The following is a 20064-nucleotide window of genomic DNA, read 5'->3' as shown; positions in this document are numbered from 1 at the left end:
AAACATTTAACTGCTATTGTCAGTTGATTCATCTTGCTGCCTCTATTGTGTAGACTATATTGGAGCAAATAACAATAACTATCAGAAATATTTGGAGTTTAATTAAATATTATTATGAGAACTATGAACTAATAAGGTTCAGAGCTGAGAGGAAGTGGATTAATACCAAGCAAGATATTAAAATGCAGAAATGGATGCCTAAAAGCCTTAGAGAAATTTAATGAAATTCCCCTGCACCCTCAGAAAAATCAAAGGCTTCTATTTTTTAGGTGAATTCTACCAAGTTTTCTAGAGATAATGAACTCAGTTCTTATACAAAGTGCCCCCTAGAAACCATGGAAAGACATTTTAGGAGGATAATAGGATTGTGATTCCAACAGTAATTAAAGGGGAAATTAAAAAAAGAAAAAATGACAATTTCATATACATGGAAAGATGGCTGAGATACTAAGAGTACTTGCTGCTCTTGCAGAGGACCCAGATTCAGGTCTCAGCACCCACATGAGTCTGCATACAACCACCTATAAATACAGTTCCAGGAGAAGGGATATGGCCTTCTTGCATCAGAGGGCATTTACATGAACATGGGAACATCCAGTTAAGCTCATCATGTACACTTTCACTTAAAAAGTTAAAAATACAATACTCAGGAGGCAGAGATAGGCAGATCTCTGGGTACAAGGCCAGCCTGACCTACAGAGTGAGTTCCAGGACATCCAGGGCTACACAGAAAAACCTGAAAAAAAAAAAAAAACACTAAATAAAAATAAACTTAGCAGAGAGTATGAATAGGGAATTTTTGGGAGACTCAAGAGACCAACAAGTTTAATATATCAAATTTGTTAGTAATCAGAGGACTGCAAACTAAAACAATTCATTATCATTTTGATTCTATCATAGTAGCCAGAATTAGAAATCTGGGTAACATCCAAATTGGGGGGGGGGGTACATACAGAAGTACCATGAGCGACTAGAACTGGGGACAGCACAGCCATGGAATAGATCCTAGGCCATGGCTATAGAGCAAGCACACACAGAACAGAGGAGGCTTCATTAGGACAGAACAGAAGGAAACCATAAATACTTCACCCTTGTTGCCTGTGCCGGAAGAGGAAGTGAAAGGAGGTACTGGGATGAATTCTAAAATTTCAAAGTACTGCAAAGCCATGATTTTCTCCATCCCTCATTATTGCATTAGCCATTTCATTCAATAATGGCTTTGTTCAATAATGGCTTTTATTGATAGCGCTAAGATTTATTTCACCTGCTTGCTGTCTAGAAAATCACATGGTAAAAAAATTAATAACCAAAAACTTTAGGTATTAATTCAACGGCTATTCTCAGTTCTTGGGAAGAGATTTGAATGTGACCACTCAACAGTGATCTGCATGATAGTGAGGTTTTTTTTTATCCTTCCATCCATTAGACAAGGCATTGAAATTATCACTAACAATTATACTGATGTTTTAAATTGACTATGATACTAAATTGACAAAATCACACAAACTATAACGTATAATCTACAAAAATTTAACTGATCATTTTATTTTTGTCTCATTTGCCCATTTTCTGGTCTGAATGGTTATTTTTAACATCAGTAAAATGGAGCATAAAATTCTGTAAGTAAATGCTGGTTTTACAAAATCTTAGTATTTACATTTCTACATGAGAATTACACAGAATGATTGTTATAATGACATTCTTAAAAGAGTAGTCAGGGAAAGAATTGCAGGGAATGAAGTTCTAAGTGTGAGAAAAGTTAAAAAGCTCTATTGAGAGTACAGTTTTGAGAGGATTCCTTTGAAAGTTATTTGTGAATTTGTGAATTATATGAATTCTAAAAGTGGGTTCCCACCTTAGAAACCAGGGCAAGCAACCAGAGAGTGACTTCATTCACACATTTACTGACAGCTGTGTTTTATGATATATGCAGAGAGAATTCGCCAAGCTGAACACAGAACTTTCTGTGTGCATGGTTGGCGTCCTGCCTGCTTTGACTGATTCAGAAGTAAAGGAGTGAACAGATTACTCCCAAGCAGCAGAGCTCCACTACAGTTTTTATAAGGGCTGAACCAGGCTCCAGCCCACCTGTCTAGTGTTTCCAGGGAGCTTCTAGCAGTTCTTAAATAAAATCACATTATTCTACTTAATAATCTCACAACTAAAAACAACACAGAGCTGAGGTGATTCCTGGCACAGAGACAGTCTTGCTTTCTAGACATCTCAGGGGCAAACTGGCGAACTTCATTGAGGATGATAAACCCATCTCAAAGTTTCATATAAAATATTTTAATTTTAAAATAATGTTTAAAAATTAGAAATGAAAATAATTATAAAATGGCATTAAAACAGCTATTGCAAGTTATTTTTTTTTTCTTTTGAGCTGGAGTGTGTTTTTGTAAGAAATATATTTAATATGAACATTCGTGTTGTGTACATAATGGAGCCAAGAGAACGGCAAGCATTTTGTTCTGTGTCTTGTTAAAGATAGTCTTTTGCCTCTTCTAGGGACTGAAGATCTAATATGTACAAATCAAATAGAATGTCAAGGCATAATGTCCTTATTTATACGGAATATTTCACAGTGAGGAAGTGACATGGAACCTTGCTACATTTGCAGTCTCATTATTCCTTGATTCCTTTCAGGCCCTGGAAAGTGAATTTGTTTCTTGCCAACTCCATCAGTGGATCGACCTTATATTTGGCTACAAGCAGCGAGGGCCGGAGGCAGTCCGTGCTCTGAACGTTTTCCACTACTTGACCTATGAAGGCTCTGTGAACTTGGACAGCATCACAGATCCTGTTCTCCGGGAGGTAGGTATCCTGAGCTGCTCCCAAAGTGTCTGGCATCTCTCAAACACAGATCTGACTTCACATCTCTTTCTGTGTAAATCTCCTTTCAGCCTAACTCTTTATTGAACATAGGTTTCAGGCTTTTGACAAATGTAAAAAAAAAAAAAAATGGAAATATATTAAAAGCAAGCAATGAAGTAGATATGTTGGGGTTTTTGAAATTCAAATATTGTAATGCAGAACTGTAATTCTACTTCCAGATCGTCGTTAAAATGCATAATTAAGTGTGGTGTTAATGGGTAAGGCTTAGATGAATATTTAACTAAGAGTAATTCACCAAAATAATCAGCAGTATAAGCTTTTAAAAACAAAAGTAACTTTGCAACTTTCTAAAAGGAACATTCAAAACAATGTAATGGATGCTATTGTAGTATTTTATTTTCATGTGTTCTCAACCTGAACTGTCTGTAGCTAACTGTTGGGGATTATAAGTATTTTTAAGTGAAAGTAATCATATTAAATAGCATTTAAATAACTTCCCATGCATAAAATTACTTTGGCTAGGTGGGCAGAGTAAAGATGCAGCAGCTGCTAGGTAAGTATTGCTGTAAGGAGACTATATTCCTGCCCTTCATCCTAACTGCAGTCTGCCATCTGTTGTATGCAAAACAAGCCATTGTGGCTATATCTCCAGGCAGTGGAATGCCTTTTCAGTTTTCATTTGAGAGGTAGGAGACGTGCAAATTTGGGGAATGAAGCTCTCTTTTTAAAAAAAAAACAATCTTGTATCCATTTCTTACATATCCTATAAACATTTGCATGACTCCAAGCAGAGAAGAGAGAGAGGGCACGAGATCCCTTTGGGGCAGACACATTTCAAGCCTGTTATTAAAGGCAGTATTGCACAGTAGTGTGAGCACAAGGGAATGGGAGCAAATAGAGGGTGAGTGATCCAGGGAGAACCCAGGTATTGTGAAATTGTTTGCTGAAGTGAGAAATATCCTCCAGAGACCCAGTAGTGCCCTCAGTCGTATATTAATTTTAATCAGGCCCATTTTATATTGTTTACAAACAAAATTCATCTTTTTCAACCTACATTTTTCTTTCTTTCTTTCTTTCTTTCTTTCTTTCTTTCTTTTCCTCCATCAGGACCTTACTATGTAGATAGACCATTCTGGGCTGGAACTTAGAGAGATCCACCTCCCTCAGCCTCCTGAGTGCTGGAGTCAAAGGTGTTCACAATCTAACCCAACCAAAGTGAATACTTTCATAATCAGAAAAGGGAAAATTGGAGTAGCTCATCCTTACAGTTCAGGCCCAAGTCCAAATTAATTCATAAACTCCATGGACATCTTTGGTCCTTGGTATTTTATTGTGCTTTTTTTTTTCCTTCTACAACAAAGTTCTGTATACAGAAGGAAAATTACATGCCAATTATATTGGACAAAATACAAATTTGAGCTTATTGAATATGAGGAAACAACAGGGTATTATTCAGATTGTGATAGGAAAATAGCAAGGTTTTTTTTTTTAATTTAAATGTCAATTGAAAAAGAGACAAATAAGCCAGGAAAAAGACAACAGAATTAGAATTGAGACATTCCTTCCGTGATTAGAGTACATATTTGAACCTCACTGAAGGTGTCTGTTTCTTCAGCCATCACACCATTATTCTGGACAGTGTCAAAGCCAATTAGTTGTTCACAAGCCTTATTCATCACACTGTGGGAGCCATAGCACATAATGTGTTCTCTTCACTGATTTGCTGGATGAAAACAGGTCCAGCCTCGTGTTTGCTTATTATGTAGATGCTCTGAACAGAAATTTTACATTATGGATTTTTATTACCCCAAGTAATGCTGACTGTCTAGTGCTAGGCAGGATGTCTTTGTTTAGGACTTGCCTCCTTTGAGCAGTTCATTCTGAGTAAACATTTGCTGGATGCTGAAGCTCTGCCATCCTCAGAATCAAACTTGGATGTGCATCTTCCCATCCCCAAATCTTTGCCCAGGCATCTACAGTGTCACCTCTTACAGCTGGGAGGAGGCACACTCTGGCAACACACCTCCTCCAGCTAGCACAGGTCAACAGAGCTGTTTGCACTGGCTTTGAAGATCTCTATCAACTCAAAGTTACTGAGGAACCTGCTTCATTCATCTCCTTGAGGGCAACAAGAGACCATTAGTGTGGTTCAAACAACAGACTGAGGGTTTTTAAGGAATATGAATTAACTTTTTTCTCTCTTATTCCTCACCATCATTCCCACTCACACATTAATGTCAATAAATAAATTAGAATGAAACATGTTCCTACCCCCCCCAAAAAAAATCTTGTACTACTACCATTTAAGAGCTCAAAGAACAGTGCTCTCCAAAGGCTAAGAACCACTCAAGTGCTACAAGCTAGCTGAAGACAGCAGAATTTGGAATCTCACTCATTGTCTCAGTTGCTCTATAAAGGGAGAAATAGCACTTCACCCCATTTAGGAAAACTCAGCCTCCACAGTCATGAGACACAACTCTGCAGATAGTGCAACTAAGGTTTGATGGTCATTTATGCCCCTCCCTGTACTTTATTATTGCAAAAGGCCCCTGGGGAGGTTCAGTACCTGGTTTCAAAGGGTCCCTGTTGGAACCCTGTAGACCTGCCTAACTAGACCTTGGCTTGAAAGAGATGCTTTCAGTCTGAAAGTTTAAACAGACTCCTAAAAAAAAATCAGAGCTCAAAAGTTAGCCTGTTCACAATGTCTCTACTCATTTTATTATAATGATTATCTTGGTGTTTTTTTTTTTTAATGAAAATACCATTAATATGTAAAACTACAGGATGTCTAGGTTTTTTTTTTTGTTGTTGTTGTTTCATAATGCCAATTTGCCTGATTAAGGTAATTTTTTAAAAAATGCTAAGCATCACCATAAAAGACAAACATGTCCCCTTTGTTTAAAAATTCTGTGATCCTAGAATTGGGAGCTTTGAAGTTAGTACTAAATTTTGAGAAATAGCTTCAGGTTATTGATTCATTCCTCCCTGACAGGTGAAGTCGTGAACCAGCACTAACCACAGCAATTATGGCATTAAAATGTCAAGAAATTAGAGGTCAGAATAACAGATAATTTTCTTCTCTGTGTCAGATTAAAAATTGGCATTCTTTGACAGTTTAGGATCTCTGGCAGCGAAAATGATGACAGCTTAACTTATTTTATTCTTGTAAAGCAGTAATTGATAGTAAACTTTATCTTGACAGCTTCTGGGCAGAAACATGACAGCGCAGTTCTGGTACAAAGCTCCTTAATATGTAAACACTAGGTCCGTTGGAGAGTAGAGATTTATTTAAACAGTCTTAGTCTTGTCTTACATCATTATCTTCTGGGATCTTTTCTCATGATGGCTCAACTATTTGGGCAGTGGTTTTGAAGTGTTATAATGAATGAATATTCTTTCTTCTCCTTTTTCCATATTAATAAGAACCACCATTTTCTTCATGTTTATAACTACCAAGTGACTTGCATAGGAACATCTGGGTGCTGTGGTTTTCTTCCTCCCTGCTCCTCCCCTGATCCAGAGCCTAACAGAATACCAGCACCTGGGAGCTTGTTAGAACCTCTGGCTAGAAGCTCAAGCTTCCCTAACATGACTCAAGAGATCATTCAGCAGGGCCCATGGGGGACTTGATGTTAGTGACTTAGTTTTCTAAACCTAATTGGGGGGGGGGGGAGAAAATGCATGTGTGCGTGCGTGCGTGTGTGTGTATGTGCGTGCGTGCGTGCGTGTGTGCGTGTGTGTGTATAGTATTTATATATTTGTGCTTGGGTACCACACTGTGCGTGTGGAGGTCATAGAACAACTTAGGGAAGTCAGTTCTCCTTCTACCGTATGAATCCCAGTCATTGAACTCAGGCTTTCAGTCTTAGGGGTAGGTGTCTTTACCCACTGAGCCATCTCACCAGCCCAAGAAGATGAAGTTAGAGGTTTGTTCTACATTAGATATGTTAGAACTACCTGAGATGCTTTTGCTTATCCTATACATGTAGACAGAATAGAGAATAGCATACTGGAGATCATCCAGTTTCATCTCATCACATCTGTGCCTCCAACCCTGGATCCTCCATTTTTGAAACATACATTGCATGCCCATATAACTATCTTAGCAACAGTCACCATGTCTTTCTTCCCTGTCCCATGGACATTAAGAATAACATTCCGTGTCCTATTCTAAGTTTAATATTTCTGTCCTTAATTATTTAGAGCCATATTTTTCTTTCAATGTCAATAGTTTAGTGTTATTTAAAAAGTCATTGAATGTATATGTTTCTGCTTAAGTTTATATATGCACTACATGCCTGTAGTGCCCATGGAGACCAGCAAAGGGCATAAGACTCCCCTGGAATTGGAGTTACAGGCAGTTGTGAGCCTCTGTGTGGGTGCTGGAAAACAAATCCAGGTTCTCTGCAAGAGCAGCCAGTGCTCTTAACTGCTGAGCATCTCTCCATTTGCTTCATGCCATTTGTTTTCAAGAAGTAAGCTAGCATAAGTATGGCACTGGTGTTAGGAAAAAGTGGAGTTGGTACCCTTACAGGAGCTATAAGCTCATGCCAAATAAATGACTAAGAGTGCTAAATTCTGAGCTGACATAAAACTTGTCATCATACCTATTACCAACCTCACCAAAAAGAAAAATGATTTAAATGACTACCCTGTGACAGGGAGAAGTAGCCACATAAGCCTGCCAAGTAGTGTGTTGTGTAGCTGGTACCTAGAACATGTGGGCCATGCAGGTGTTTATATATTTACAGATACACTCATCAGTTTTGAATTTTAAAATATTCAATACATTTTAATATTACGAGCAATCACACACAAAAAAGTGCTATTTTCCCATCCTGCTGTCTTTACTTAGGCAGGCTCTGCTTTGATCTCTCTTTTGATCTGCCGAGGGTAACAGAGCTGCTCTCTGTGTGCTGTGAGGAGAGGAGAGCGTGCCCACAGGAGGTGGCCACACTTCAATTTCACCTCATTTTCTTGCTGAAATGTTCCTTGCTACTACAGAGCACTAACATGATGGGGCTGTCAAGAACCAGCAAGACAGATGTGTCTGTATCCGAAACAGCTGCTGCTGACTTTCCCAAAGAGATGAGCTCACAAAGTTCATAAGGGAAAAAAGTCAACACACTTTTCATTTTCTGATGTTGAAAAGGAAAAGACTGGCAGCACCGCTGGCCCTATCTTCTGTGCGCACCCTCCTCTGAGTCTGTCAGCCTTCCCTCCCTGCACTCCTGAGGACTTCCTTTGGTCTAACCAGGGATATCAACAGGGATGTTGCCTTGATCCTCTAGATTTTATGTTCATGAGATCGGTTTTGTGTTTGTGAGCCATGAATGAGCCACCTCAGTGGGCTGCAGCATAGCACGTGGCATTCACTCACAGAGCCACGGGCCTCATTGTCTCCATATTGGTTGACTAAAATTCCGCTCCTAAACAGCTTTTCAGAGAAATGATTGCAACGAATGAGCAAAAAGATAGCTGGCGATGATCGCCTAAACCACCTTCACATTATTCTTTAATATATAGAAATTGTTAACAATTCAAAAATCCAAATTAAATGCAAAGAACACCCCTATGTTTTGATTAGTGACACACAAGTAAACATGAGGTGTTCTTCAGAGTTTGTGTTTCGTATCTGCAGCATTGAGGCTTACATGCAGATTTGGTTAATAAATTGTAAACATAGAAATTAGTATCAAAGAAATTGATGGCATGCATTGAATTGCGCTTAGCTAATCTGTAATTTGGTTTCTCTTTTCTCATTGGATCTTTACAGTGTCCTTAGCTAGTTAAGGTCTTGATCTCCTCCGTGAAAATATGAGGTGCAGCTAGTCAGCCTCAGATGTGTTTCAGACCCTTTTTTCTCCTTTCTGTGTAAGTTTCATTTTGTGCTACTGAGAAATGCTAATTATCGATTTTCAGAAATCAGCAAAAGCTTTCATAGTTCCACATCCATTGATAATGGCCCAACGTAAAGCTGTTTGAAGCCTCAGTGTAGTCTTTCTAAATTATTGTTTCCCATGTATGATAAACAAGAGGACATCTTGTTCTGTTGAAATAATGCTGTGATATTTTGAATATGAGTTTGGCCGGGTAACAAGACATGCTTCATTTTGGAATGTTGATGTCGCCACATTTGTGTCACTGTGTTCTGCACACCAAGCCAACTCTTGAGCTTTTTATCTTTTTTAGTAACTGTCTTGTGTGATTAGACACTCCACCTTACAAGGCTACCACCTGCATGCCTGTCCCCTCTCAACACTTTCAATACCTGCCACAGCTTCTTCTGCTCCTTCCTTCTCCCTGTCTCCCGAGTCAGGCAGAGAAGGCATTTCACAGAAAGCTGTTCAGCCTGGGCAGGTTTGACAGGGGTATTGCCCTTGGGGGTTCAGTCCTCTTTATGAAAGAAGAGGGCTGAAGTGAGCAAAGAACCCCAAACACAAAAGCCTCCTTAAGACATCATCTCTTCCTGGACATTAGTGAGTGCAGACTGTAAGGGGACCCTTACACTGTCAGGGAGCTCATACAGGGCCCTATAAGGCCTCCCTCAGTAAAACGGCTCTTGGTGGGGAACAGCTTTACCTAGTCTGTCCTGTCTTGACCTGTGGCAAAGGTAAGCAGCTTGTGTCACTGGTCATACTTTCATACTAATCTCTGGGGAATCTCAGCACATGACCTATCAGAGGTCATAAAGTCTTCCTTTAAAAGAAAACTGCTGCCACATTGATGAACCTTGGGAATATTGTCCTAAGTAAAATAACTTGGTCATAAAGGAAAGCAAAACAAAACAAAAAAGGCAACAGACAGCCCACCTCCACCTTCCCCCCCCCCCACACACACATAGAAATACAACTACTCCACTTAGAAGGGACATCCACAGCAGCCACTGTCACAGAGGAGGAAACAGAATGGTGGTTATCAGGGATTAAAAGAGAGGGAGGGATGGGCTTTTATTTAGTGTGTACAGACTTTATTTCTTTTTTAAAGAAGATCTAAGGAGCTGTGTTGGTAAGTTGCACAGCAATGTTAACTATATTCAACAAGCAATAAACCATGTTTTATGTGCATCTAAAATTACCTTAAGAGTTTAATAATGGTCCTTGTTACAGAGGTGTGGGCAGGATAGAGAGGATTAGGAAAATAAAGCATAATATATGAAAGCTAACACACCCAGGCCCCAGGTATAAGGGGAAAGTTCTGGAAGATAAGATAGCAAGAGGTATGATGCCCTGCATAAACTGTGATCTGAGCCAGAAGAGTCCAGCCTAGCCACTGTTAAACCAAGACCTGGCAAGGAGAGCCACACAGGAAATGCCTCAGCCTCAGTCTTCTGTATTGAGCTGTGTTTAACCTGGGGGAAAAGGCCAAGTGCAAGGTATGTAGTGATGAGGTTTGTAGAGGCTCATGGATCAGAGCCATAAAAGGAACATGTCCATCACAGCATCCATCCCCTTTGAAATGTTGCTTCCAGCTAAGCAAATGTGTTATAGACATCCAAGGCAGGTCAGCCACTACCAGCTGCATTAAAGACCCATGCATTGTTCTTGGACTTGAGTACATGTACACTTCAAGTACAAAATCAGAGAGAACTTGCCATCAGTAGAATTGGACTAATTATAAAAAAAAGAAAGTATTCTGGATGGGAGATATTCTGTCAGGATAAATATCTGTTAAGTGGTTTATGTAACATCATTACAGTTGACCATTCCAAGGAGCTGGAACTGCAGACACAATCAAAAACCAAGGCAGGATACAATAAACCTGAGCTGCTCCTGCTAGCCTGGGCTAATACAGCCTTCCAAGACAACATCACAAATCAGTTCTTCTCTTTTAACTGGAGTTAGCAAATTGTTGCTTACATATTCAGTAATTTTGCCAGAACAGATTTTTTAGTCTTAATGTAGGTGATTATGAAATCAGTAGTAATAACATTTGTGTTTCTGTTTGTGGCTTCTCTGAGGAACTAGAAACAGTTGACTATAAACTAGCACTTTAATTTTTTATATTCTTTAATGTTTAAAAGCCAGAAATGATAGAGTGTACGTATTATTTCCTTGATTTACTTCGTTCTGGTTTTCCAGCATTAAAAAGTAATGCTTTATATGATCTTGTTTTATCAGAACAATAGTCCAGAAGCAAAGCTTATCAGTTAAAATATACTCCATCCAACACTAAGTCCCCTTTCTTTTGAACGTTCTCAAAGTTGCATTGTTTTCTAATGTTTTATGTGATATAGGCAGAATTACAGGTAGAACAGAAAGATGATACATGTATTATATTTGTCATGTCAGATTTATATATGTATATATTTTGTTATAGAAACAACAGCAGCTCTTAAGTGTTAAAATCACTGTAACAATGAGATTACACACAACACTAGGTAAAATGATCAATATTTTTTCCTGTTCTCAAATAGCCACTTCCATTCCTCCCTCCCTCCCTTCCTACCTCCCTTCCTCCTTCCCTCTCTCTCTTCCTTCCTTCCCTCTTTCCTTCTTTCTTGCCCTCCTTCTTTCCTTCCTTCCTTTCTTAATTTATTTGAAAAAGGAATAGAGTTGGTGGCCCTAAAGCAGACACATGGAAAGTTTGTGTCTAACACAGATGATAGCTCTGCCTTGCTCAAGTGGATGGAGCACCTCTCAGTGATCCTTCCCCCAGGCTATACACTCCTACACCTCAAGGTGACACACACCTCCAGCAGATCACTTACAGTTAGAGTATATTTGCATATAAATGGATGGAGGAGCCTCTGGATACTCAGGCTTTGGTCCAGTGACCTTCCCCAGCCCTACCCTTTCCATAAGAGAATGTCAGTAGTTCGCATCAGATAGCTGCTAGCAGGAACAGCAGATGTGATGAAGACAGCAGCTTTTGAGAGGAGCTTTTTTTTTTTTTTTTTTTTTTTTTTTTTTTTTATGTCAACCAGGTTAACAACAGAGGGTTACAAGGAGAAGGGAGAAGGCAGAGAATAAGAGAAAAAAAAATAGTTTTAAAAAATACATCTAGGTTGACTTTACCTCCATTATGGGCAGAACAGAGTTAACTTGTTTTTTATCTATTGCACAGCAAGGGTCTGCTACAGGTGTCCTAGATCTAGACTTTCTCCTTGTTTAGGTAGTCTTTCCTCTGCACAGGCACATATAATCTACTTGTGTATCCCGTCTTCTGTGGATTTAGTGGCAGCTTGTTCCCAGAGGAGGGATTTTTGTTAGGAGGTGCCTTAGTTCAGGTTTCTGTTGCTCCGAAGAGACACCATGACAATGGCAGCACGGCATCTCTTATAAAGGAAAACATTTAATTGAGGTAACAGCAGTTTCAGAGGTTTAGTACATTACTATTATGACAGGAAGATGGAGACTGGGAGTTTGGCTGCATGCTGGTAGACATGGTGCTGGCTACATCTTCATCTGAAGGCTAGAAGAGATGGTCTGTGACACTGGGTGGTATGTTGAGCATAGGAGACCTCAAAGCCTACACCCACAGTGACACACTTCCTCCAACAAGTTCACACCTCTATTAATAGTGCCACTCCCTATGAGATTATGGGGGACAAGTACATTCAAACTACAAACTACTACAGAAGTGAGGCAGAGAGTAAAGAAAACATTTAAGCAGGGTGACCAGCAGATCAGGGGAAGACAGTGTGCTGCATTGTAGCTGTCGTACGAGGGTCCTCTGTGCATGTGTGTACTGTGTACGGCATCTCTTTAACTCATGAATTGCAAAAGGTCCTTCTTGAGAACTGAGGCAGTTTATGGCTCCATGTGCCTCTAAGTGGGCACCATTGTGTATCATTGACTAATGAGGAAGACAAATCTAGAAAATGTTATAATAAGGCATGATGGTAGGACCTTGACTTATCCCATGGCCAGGAACAAATACACCATTAGGCAGAACTTACGAGGAAAGGAAGCTTTGTTGGAAAGGGAGTGGGGTAAGGCAGAGAGAGGGGAGAGAAGAAAGAGAGAGAATGTGTTTTACTGATAAGAGCCTAAGAAGATGGGACAATCAGGACAGCAGAGAAAGTGGTCCTTTTAGGTCCTTTCCCTTATGGGGACTTTATATTACAGCTAAGCAGATAAGACCAGAGATCATCTGTGCTCGAGGTGCAAAAGTTACCTGTCACCATCTCATTTATTTCTCCAACCTTGCATAGCACACAACACATTTCTGTGTCCTTGCCTGCCCATCCTTGCAGGATCCTGAATGCAAAAATCTCCGTGAGGTGTTAAACACACCTGCTTCATGACAGACCCTTGAGAGACAGATGCTGAGTGTTTAATGACTGACTTGTGGATATTATTCTGAATAACAACAACAACCAAAAAAAGTTCAGAATCACTATAGAACAATTGTAAGGTTTTAAAAAAAACAACTTGAATTTTTATTTCTATCTGCTCAGTTCACAGTAGAAAGCTAAAGTGGTCTTCCTAGTGTAATCAGTTGGTGAGAAAGCGAGCTTTAGCATGTAGTAGTTACAGTCCATGAATACCCTAGAGACCACACAAACCCAAATGTCTTCTTCATTTATAGCATTGACAGTTACATTCCAAGTTCACGGTGCAAGTACACAAATCAACACCACCACGATTTGGAGCACAACTGGCCATTCAACCCATGGCAGCCTCCCCAATTCAGGATGCAAATGCAATGATAATGCTGCCTACCACCATATCAAATATTCCTCCAGTGGTACCTGCCTATCCCCATCAAAAATGTGCAACATTTTTCTGAGCTATTTCTAAATAGCTAGAACCATTTCTAAAACCTGAAACTACTAACAGGGAAATTTCTAAGTTGTGCTAAACTGATAATGGCACACTGCCCAACATAAAAGTGAATAGTGATGGATACAAGAATGGATGCCACAGACATTGTGTTGATTGACAAAGGGCACACAAGTAAAATGTTTACCTTACGGTTCATTTTCTAGAAATTCCAGAAAATATTGGTAAGCATGAAAATAGTAGTTAACTTGATAGGGTATGGATTGAGACAGTTAGCTAAGGAGAGATAGAAAGCTGCCTATACACATGTTCACATTCCTGTAACAATCACAAAGATCAATATAAGTAAACTTCCAATTCCATCCCTCAGTCTTCTGTCTTGATAGAGAGAAGAACTGTATGTCTACTTTGTCTTTGTCTTGCTTGAACCTTAAATACAAACTTGTATAAGTGTGCTGAAAACTCCCAAGATTTGGGCCAGCAAGAAGGCTCATCAGGCAAAGGTGCCAGCCACTGAATCTGAGACCCAAGTTCCACATGGTGGAAAGAGAGAACTGACTATCTCAAGTTATCCTGTGATCTTGACATGAATGTCATTGCGAATGTGGCCCACATATGCACAATAATTAATATAATTTAAAAGCCCATGATTCCAATTTTAGAGGTCATGAACCTAATAAGCAGTACAGCTTTCTAAGAATAAACCAAGCCATGTTTTCGTGTCACCAGCCAACCCATTGTGCACCAAGGGCCCTGTGCGTTACAGCTCTGAGGAGAAAGATACCCCTAATGCAAGTGTTGCAGCTCTGAGGGAAAAAAGTTTCCCTAACGAAGGTGTTACAGCTTTGAAGGGAATATCAGGAGCCAAGGAATACAACAAAGCCACACCATACAACAAACTTCAAACAAGAGATTTATTGGGAAAGACACAAGAGGGTTGCTGTCTCTACTCAGGGAGAAGCAGCAAAGGACTGAGAAAGAGACAGAGTTTTCCACAATAGAGATTTCCAGGGTGGGAACTGATAGGATATCAAGTCCTGAGCTGGGGAATGCCCAAAACTGGTGGGATTTTGGGTTTAGGGATTGGTGGGTTTTCAAGTCCTAAGCTTGGGTTTTTTGTTTGTTTGTTTGTTTGTTTTTTGTTTTTTGTTTTTTGTCCTGTAGAATGGAGCGTGACCACCTATCTCTGGAGGGGCTGGGTCTGTTCTATGAGTGGACCCTGTCGGTTGGGGGTTCTCAAGCAGGGCATGCACCTCACCTCAAGGGGCTTATACCCTGTTTTCTTTGAAATTTGTAGAACACCAAAAGCTTGGTAGCCACATTTGTTTTTGAGAAATCTCAAGTGCTGTGCCTGTTACCTGTGTGGATTGTGTTTCATTCAGGGATTGTTACTAGAATTCCTTGACTCTCAGATGTACATCTTCTAATAGTGGATAGCTTCTCAGTGAAAAGAAATTGAGTTGGCAGACTATTTCCAAACTGGATAACTCCTTAGTAAAGGAAGTTGGGTTGACAGAGTCATTTCCAGTTCAATCTTATGCCATATACCTTGCTTATTTATACTCCTGAGCATTCAGAATGACTAGCCTATGAAAGCATTCACAACTGCCAGCATCTACGATAACCAGGCAGGGATGAAGCAAATGAAACGTGCAGTCTGGGCTTGTCTCCACCACAGTCCTCCTTATTGTATGCAATCATGTGCATTTCTGATTTCCTTCCGGGGCTGCAGACTTCCTGAGGGCATTGTGGATGTTGACTAAGCATTCAGATATTTGTGAGCCTAATTGCTGCAGTGGCACTGAACTGTTGTAAGTAATGGGCTCTTGTGTTTTCTCTACCCCAGTGTCCATGTGCTTTTCATTTGCTGGACCAACATCCAGCTTGGCTCAGATATCCCACTAGTGCCCCGCTTTTGTAATCAGCAAATATTGGAAGACTGAGCCACAGTCCTCACCCGCAGAGAGTCATTCTAAGCAAACATAGTCCTGTGTTCAATTTCATAACAGGGAGGAACTGTACACTGGGATATGGGGGAAGCTAGTGATGATGTATAGACTTCCCACCCAAGGGTAACATCAGTAGAGGACTTACTCCTACATGAGGAGGATCGCTCAGGATGTAATCAGATTCCTTAGCTGTATGATGGCCCTACATCACATGCTATCCCATTATCTATCTGCTCTATAAGGAGACACCAATGACTCCTTTAAAGGGATGGAGTGTGCAGGTGCAGAGGGGTAGAAAAGAGAGCCAGCAAGCTCCCCTGCCGATGTCTGCTAACAGACCAGAGGTGGAACCATGCTTTTCTGATGTGAGTAAGAGCTGAAAATTTCTAATATAAAAGGGGAAGACTACTTGGAAGGCAGGAACACAGAGTACCTAGTAGAAAAAATTTAGAATACAATCCTTTGGTGCACAAAACCATCTGATACAATTCACAAGAAAGAAAGAACAATCCCAAAAGAAGAATGTGGAATTTGAATGCATTGCCTCAGTCCAAAGAGACCACCAAAAAAAGCATTAAACAAGAAATTCCTGTAAATTAGACCTGTATCCTAATATTTTCTGGTATAATTTTAATATTCTGTTTGTGAAACAAAAAAGTAAGTGGGAGATGATTGCTGACCATTCAGTGAGTGTCTCGGGGCCCCCTAAGTACAGGGTAGTGACTCAAGGACAAGAGTGCTTGACTTTAGCCCCATCTTCTTGCCCCCATGAGGTCTCTTTTTCCTGGAAGAGTCAAAGTGTAGACCACAGTGTCTGTTGATAGAAAGACTTTAGTTAATATTGGACATTTGCTGGCCAGGACAACTTTAAAGTAAAATTACTGCTTTACTCCACAAATGATTCTCAAGAGTTATTGTAATAATGTAAAGCCAACTAGAAATGGTCTCTTCTCCCCCTTTTATAACCATAAATCTTGCAGTGGGAAGACACAATATGGTGGCACCTACATGTATACAATTTAGCTGGATAGTCTTCACTTAGCATTTGAATGGACATCATGAAAATAAATGTTACATTAAAACTGGACAGCACTTAAGGAGATTAAATAATTCATCCCATTGTCACTGCAAATAAATGAACCAAAGCCCCTTTATGTAGTTGTTAAAATATGGTGGATAATGATCCATTCATGTTTAATATTGCTAATAAATTTGAAAGTTCACATTTTTACTGATAAACATTTTCTTGAAATGCAGTGTAGGAGGAAAGATGGTTAAATTTAAGTACTTTATAAATGAGCATTGTAGATAGTGATGCGATTAGTAGCAGTGTTGTGTCAAGAGCCATCTACCAGCTTACCTGCTCTCCCTCCAGCGCTCAGCAGTGGGTTTCGTATTTCACTTTTATGTGCACCAAATTACACATGATTGTAGGGAGAAACTAGCATGGTAACAGAGTAATGATCGTAGTAAATATTGTGCTTTTCCTTGTTGACTTAAATTACACATTTACAATGTCTCAGGAAAAATCTTATTAGTCTAATTTAATATGTTGAAATATTTTACCTATAAAATTTATGTTTAGGAGAAATACTTCAGTCTCTAAACACACAGTTGCGCATATACAGACATATGAGCATGCACATGCATGCAGTTATAATGTGTGTTCCAAACAGTTTGAGGTGGAAATTGGTTTTTCTCCAATGGGAGCCATACAGTTTTAATATTCATATCTGCACAGGCTTTAATACAATCCTGTATATAGCTCAAGATAGCCAAAGAATTCTTTCCTTTTTAGTGACTTTTCTCTAAAGTTTATATGAGGGAAGCTGAGAGAAATTAATGCATACCTTATAAATAATTTCCCCGGGATCTGTCTTAAAGCACTGTAGCTAGCTTAGATATATTTTTTGTATGAAAAGCTTTTCTTTATTTGATTGTAACACCAAAGCCTTAGAGTTCTGACCTTGGTTTGCACTCTGTGTTGACTGGAATGCATGCTTTTCTGAATTTTGTGTCATGTCAGTGGTAGACATTATGTCTCATTCTCTTTTCCCATGAAGATTCCAGAAGCTTATTTCATTAGAGACCCCTATACATTCCTCCTTACAAAGGACTTTATTAAGGTACCTGTGTTGTATCTAGTGATAAAGGTGTTTTTGCTCTTTAACTGCATGCATGTATGTACAGATTAGCATTTCCACATTTAACCCCAGTTTCTTGTGATGGGAACAGTGCTGTACCTAACTGAAGCATGATTAGAAGAAGTGAAGCTTGTCCCCAAAACACTAACACTCGGAGGGTTATGCACCCTGAGAAAAGAGCACTTGTGGAACTTTCTAGACTCCTTTTATGGCTGACTTACTTGAGCTACACTTGCATTATCAAGAGTGTGTTGATTTCTCTTTTGACACATATTGATTGTGACAGTCACCCTCCTTGCCCTGCAGGCCATGGAAGCACAGATACAGAATTTTGGACAGACGCCATCTCAGTTGCTCATTGAGCCACATCCGCCTAGGAGCTCGGCCATGCACCTGGTAAGGCATCAGCCTGTGGAGCAATTTTTCTCTATCTCCCTTGTACCCAGGTTGAAAGCAAATAAAATGGTATTTCAGTGATGTTTTCAGAGGCTTCTCCATTTATCTGTTGCCTCTGAAGCTCAAGGGCATGCTAGAAGGAAGTGTGATTTCTCCTCTTCAGTCCTGCTTATTAAGTGAGCCCAATCTTGGGCTCACAAAGCAGCGTCTACTTCTCCATAAGCCTATTAGTGTACACACAGGCACTCACATACTGGCCCCAAATTAAATTAGATCTGTAAATTACCACGCACTATAAACACAAGCCAGCAGAAGAGTGGTTCATTTTAAGAAAAGTGAATGATTCTAAAGGCAATTTGTGGCTCCTGCCAAGGGGCTGTGGGACAAAACAGGCTGGTTACAAGTAAAGGCTCCAAAGTCAGATATGAACGGAATACCATTTCTGCCACTAACTGGTGACTGTGGCTGAGTACTTAGCAGCTGTGTGCTGACATTTCAGCCTCTGAAGCAGAGGGGTGACATCCCTGCACTGGCAATCTAAGGACCACTTCTGAACCTCTCTTAGGCCAGCCCCTATGATGTAACTCCCCCACCCCTGGCTGGCCTCATCAAGAGCTGTTCCTGTTGGACCTTTAGTCCTACTTTTCAAGGAGAAAATTGTCTTTATGTTTTATTCTAAAACATCCTCATAACAAAGTAGTCCGTATTCAGTTTATCAGCAAATAGCAAACATTCTCCCTTTTATTTAGTTCAATGAAGGCAAAAAACTTGCTGAGATACTTTCAATGTATTTTTTTAAACTGTGATCTTTCACTATTTTTTCTTTTAATAAAAAGTACAAATGTTTCGAGAGAGAATCAGTTGTAAATGAATTCTCAGATGACCTATGTGTATCCACCATCTTAGAGACAAGCACTTCAGTGGGGTGAAGAGCTGTTAGATAGGATAGCAGTGGGTGCATGTCAGCAAGGCTGTAAGCCAGTGTTTCTCTAATGGAAGGAATTTTTAGTCCCTTCATTTACTTAATGTAGTTTTGAGCCATACATGTGTGACATGACCAAGCAGTGAGGCAGTGTCAGGTGTGGCCTCCACCAAGAAGCAGGCAGACTTCATCTGGGGAAGAGAGCCACATGCTTGTTTTAACAAACCTTCTCACCCCAGCAGCCATCCACATAGTCTCAGTGCAGTAGGCACAGTGGGTGTCTTTGAACAACACAGAAAGATCTGCAAGGAACACAAGTTATTCCCAGATGACTCTCAGCCATGATTCACACCAGATATGTGGTCTCAGAGGGCCAAGCTCCACACTGCCTGAAGAGTCTCTTACACCTGTTGTATGAAATGGCTTGGTGAGAGAATTTTATCCCACTTGGCTTTTCCCTGTTTTTGATGATGATGATGATGATGATGATGATGATGATGATGATGATGATGATAACTACCCTGGGGGAATGCCCAGTTAGAACTCATTACCTTTCTACAAGGAATTATCAGATGCCAAATTGGCATGGAGCTGTTAAAAGAAAATGAGCTTTCTAAGCTTATTCTCCATAGAGAAAACTCTCAAACACACATGAAAGCCAAGTAGTAATGATTTCCAGCATTCTTATGTTACGTTTTCGTATAATAGAGTTTGGAGTGCTCTGTACTGCTTGTAGTATCTGCTGTCACCTCATATGCTAGATGTTTAAGAAGAAAAGCTCAAGAAATCAAAAGGATTGGCCCACAGTAAACTGAACCTGTAAGAGAGAGAAGGCATAAGCCCTGAATGGTAGGTCAGTAGCACAGAGCCCAGATACGTGAAGACACTGGCCAGAGCAGAGTGCCAGGGTACTCTGCAGGTAATTTTGTATTTTAATCATTTATAATATGGCCCTAGGTTAGCCCCCCACCCCCCAAAAGATGACAGCAGTAAAATCACTTTATATTTCATGCTAACAACATCAGCCATCGATTGACTAATTTTTCAACAAATTAATGTTTAAACTTCTCTGCGTCTTGTGGCTGTCAGTG

General features: G+C 39.9%; 1 protein-coding gene across 5 annotated transcripts in view; it reads left to right on the top strand.

Annotated features, from left to right (window-relative positions):
* The window catches only part of Nbea (neurobeachin), a 511635-nt gene that overhangs the window by 471152 nt on the left and 20419 nt on the right, over positions 1-20064 (top strand). For all 5 annotated transcript variants that reach the window (XM_051176972.1, XM_051176974.1, XM_051176973.1 and 2 more), the window contains 2 exons: positions 2647-2814; positions 17962-18051. In XM_051176972.1, coding sequence (XP_051032929.1) covers positions 2647-2814; positions 17962-18051 — 258 coding nt within the window. The remainder of the gene's footprint in view (positions 1-2646; positions 2815-17961; positions 18052-20064) is intronic.

The sequence above is a fragment of the Phodopus roborovskii genome, unplaced genomic scaffold (assembly GCF_943737965.1).
Source record: "Phodopus roborovskii unplaced genomic scaffold, PHOROB, whole genome shotgun sequence".
Classification (NCBI taxonomy): Eukaryota; Metazoa; Chordata; class Mammalia; order Rodentia; family Cricetidae; genus Phodopus; species Phodopus roborovskii.
Note: the sequence above shows the minus strand (reverse complement) of the source record. Positions and strands in the feature narration are given on the sequence as shown.